At 41.0% G+C, this 2,687-nt stretch overlaps 1 protein-coding gene across 1 annotated transcript; it reads right to left on the reverse strand.

The window, feature by feature from the left end:
* Nucleotides 1–302: 302 nt before the first annotated feature.
* Nucleotides 303–1,889, reverse strand: LOC137089836 (uncharacterized; the record flags this gene model as incomplete). The annotated part of the gene is made up of 2 exons (XM_067453409.1): nucleotides 1,594–1,889; nucleotides 303–1,130 (listed from the first exon to the last, which is right to left on the reverse strand). Coding segments are annotated over exons 1-2 (948 nt in total), but the record flags the coding sequence as incomplete, so codon positions are not given.
* Nucleotides 1,890–2,687: the final 798 nt, after the last annotated feature.

Genomic DNA, 2,687 nt, shown 5'->3' on the forward strand with positions numbered 1-2,687 from the left:
TACTTGCCTGTTACAAATAGTCATGGTCAGCGGGTACCTCCTCCAGGGCAGACACCGCTGCAGACAGCTGGTCTCTCCATGGAGCACCACTGACTGTCTCCAAATCCTGCCCCCCCTCATCCTCTGCCACGTCCTGATCATCCTCATGCTCATCCTCCGGGCCCATGATGTCACCAACCTCAAGGCAGATGTTATGGAGGATGGCACAGGCTGTTATGACATGAAATGGAAAGATATATATATTTAGACAGATTGAAGTTGTTTTCAGTACTTTTAAAATGTATTTTCAGTTTACTTACGTGAGGTACAAAGGTGTGGTGCACCTCCAGCGCATGCAAGAAGATGGCCCTAAACCTGGTCTTCATCATCCCAAAAGCACGCTCTATAATGGAGCGTGCCCTGGAATGATGAAGATTAAAGCGCTGGGCTCCCACACCTTGTACTGGCCTCCTGTAGGGAGTGATGAGGGGGAGTGGGTGTTGGAGACATGGGTACCCTCCGTCTGCCAGGATGAAGTGCCCTGGAGGAGGATACACTGACCTCCTGTACAGTGGGCTGTGGCGGAGCACTCGTGCATCATGCACTGACCCGGGCCAGCCCACGTACGTGTCAATGAAGCGGCCCTGATGGTCACAAACTGCCTGCAGGATGATGGATGGAAACAGTTTCCTGTTCCTGTAGCAATGACCATCAGGGCCGCTTGGTGGCTTGATACGGACATGACAGCCGTCGATTGCTCCTGCAGCTTTAAGGAAAGCTCTGTGCCTTGCCAGCCCTGCAAACCCACGGCAAACTGCATCCAGCTTCTCTGGGGTGTTGGGGAGATGAATTACTTGGTGGCGAATGGCCACCACCTCCTCAGCAACTCGGTGGACAATGCGGTGGACAGTGGAACGAGGCATGTCAAATGCTCTGGAGACCACCCTGTATGATGTACCACATGCCAGCCAGAAAAGAAACACCAGGGTCTCGATTGTGGAACCCCATCCATGTCGACGTTCATTTAGCAAATCCAGCAGCACTGTCAGGGCCTCCCTGCTCAGCCGAAAATCAGGACGTGTATCAGAATCACTAAAAAATCTGTCCAGCAGTGGGACATTCAGGTTAATCCTGCAGTACAGGGGTCTGGTCTAATTACGGGAAAGAAGAAAAAGAGAAATTGAGAAATCAGTGATGGTTTGGCAGTAATATGATGGCTGCACTACGTTTTATGTTGCATTTTACTTTTTACTAAAGTAGGTCTACATGTACAAATGTAAAGTATATTAAACAAATTTAGTTCCTTCACCACTCCTCGTTTTTAAAATGAAACTAACAAAATAAAATTATTGTTTCTTGTTTTTATGGTTCAATTGCCTACAAACAAAAACTGGGTTGAAACCCTGTCTAAATACATTCACCATGGTCAAGAGTATAAACTATAGCCTATCAAATATCATCTTGGCAACATAAAAATCAACATTCAAACTGCTTTATGTGTATTTTGTTTCTTCATGTGTCATAAGATTATACAAGTTAGTTGAAACCAAATACTTAGCTACAAATAAAATGTATAATCCGTCAATAAGAATGCAGAAAACCAGTTCAACTTACCTGCCTATGATCTTGGCAAAGTCTCAGATAAATGACCCGGCGGCGCCGGGGTTGAAACCCCACCATCTCCTCCAGTAACTCATACAAAATAAAAATAAAAACTAGCAATTCTGGCTCCATAGTTGTCAGGATGGCAGCTCTCCTCTTACAGTTTGCTAGGTGGCAGCAGTGGTAATAGGGAACAGCTTGTGGCTCAATTATCAATTACCAATGAAGGCTACATTTGGAGCCTCCTTTGAAGGCCATGTAGGCTGCATCCTTAGAAGGATGCATCCTTCAAAGGATGCAGCCCCTGAATTGGGACACAGCTAAAGCCATCTGGTGAGCATTTCCGCCTAACTAACTCTAGTCTAGGGCGGGCGCAATAGCGCCATCGTGTGGATAAATTCGGATAGTTTCACTCTCCGTTATTTGATTCTGCCTTAACAAAATAAGTTTGAGCCTATAAATTGTTTATTGCTTACTGTTGTACACAGTTTCATTTATACAATTTTTCTAGCAACAACCAAGTCTCCTTTCTCGCTGATTAAACACCCTTATTCGAATTTGAAGTTTAAAAAGAAACATAACCTCCTCTAACTCAAAGTGAAATTAGGTTTAAGTCACAGACAGTCCAATTGGAAGGAAGGACGCCACCGCGTGGCTATACCTGCTAAGTCAGCGCACCACTAACTCCCTAATCCCTTTCTGATTAATTATTTTATTTGGATAACTCCCACTTAGAGATTAATCGTTATAGGATAAGATTTTTGATTGGCTTTCTTTTATTTGATTTTTCCTTACAGGCTTATTTAAATTTCATTTAAACTTGCTTTGAATTTAATTTGAATTAAGTTGAGCTTCTAATTTTTTTTTTTTTTTTTTTTTTTTTATAATTTTATTTTAATTTTTAATTTTTAATTTTTAATTTTCAATTTTCAATTTTAATTTTAATTTTTAATTTTAATTGATTTTTTTTAATTAAAAATTATTATTATTATTATTTTTTTTTTTTTTTTTTTTTATTATTATTATTATTATTTTTTTCTCTCTGCAAAAGTTTTTCTTTTCCCCTCCCATTGGGAATAAAGCTCAGTCTGGTAATTACAAACAGT

This window comes from Pseudorasbora parva, chromosome 9 (genome assembly GCF_024679245.1).
Source record: "Pseudorasbora parva isolate DD20220531a chromosome 9, ASM2467924v1, whole genome shotgun sequence".
Classification (NCBI taxonomy): Eukaryota; Metazoa; Chordata; class Actinopteri; order Cypriniformes; family Gobionidae; genus Pseudorasbora; species Pseudorasbora parva.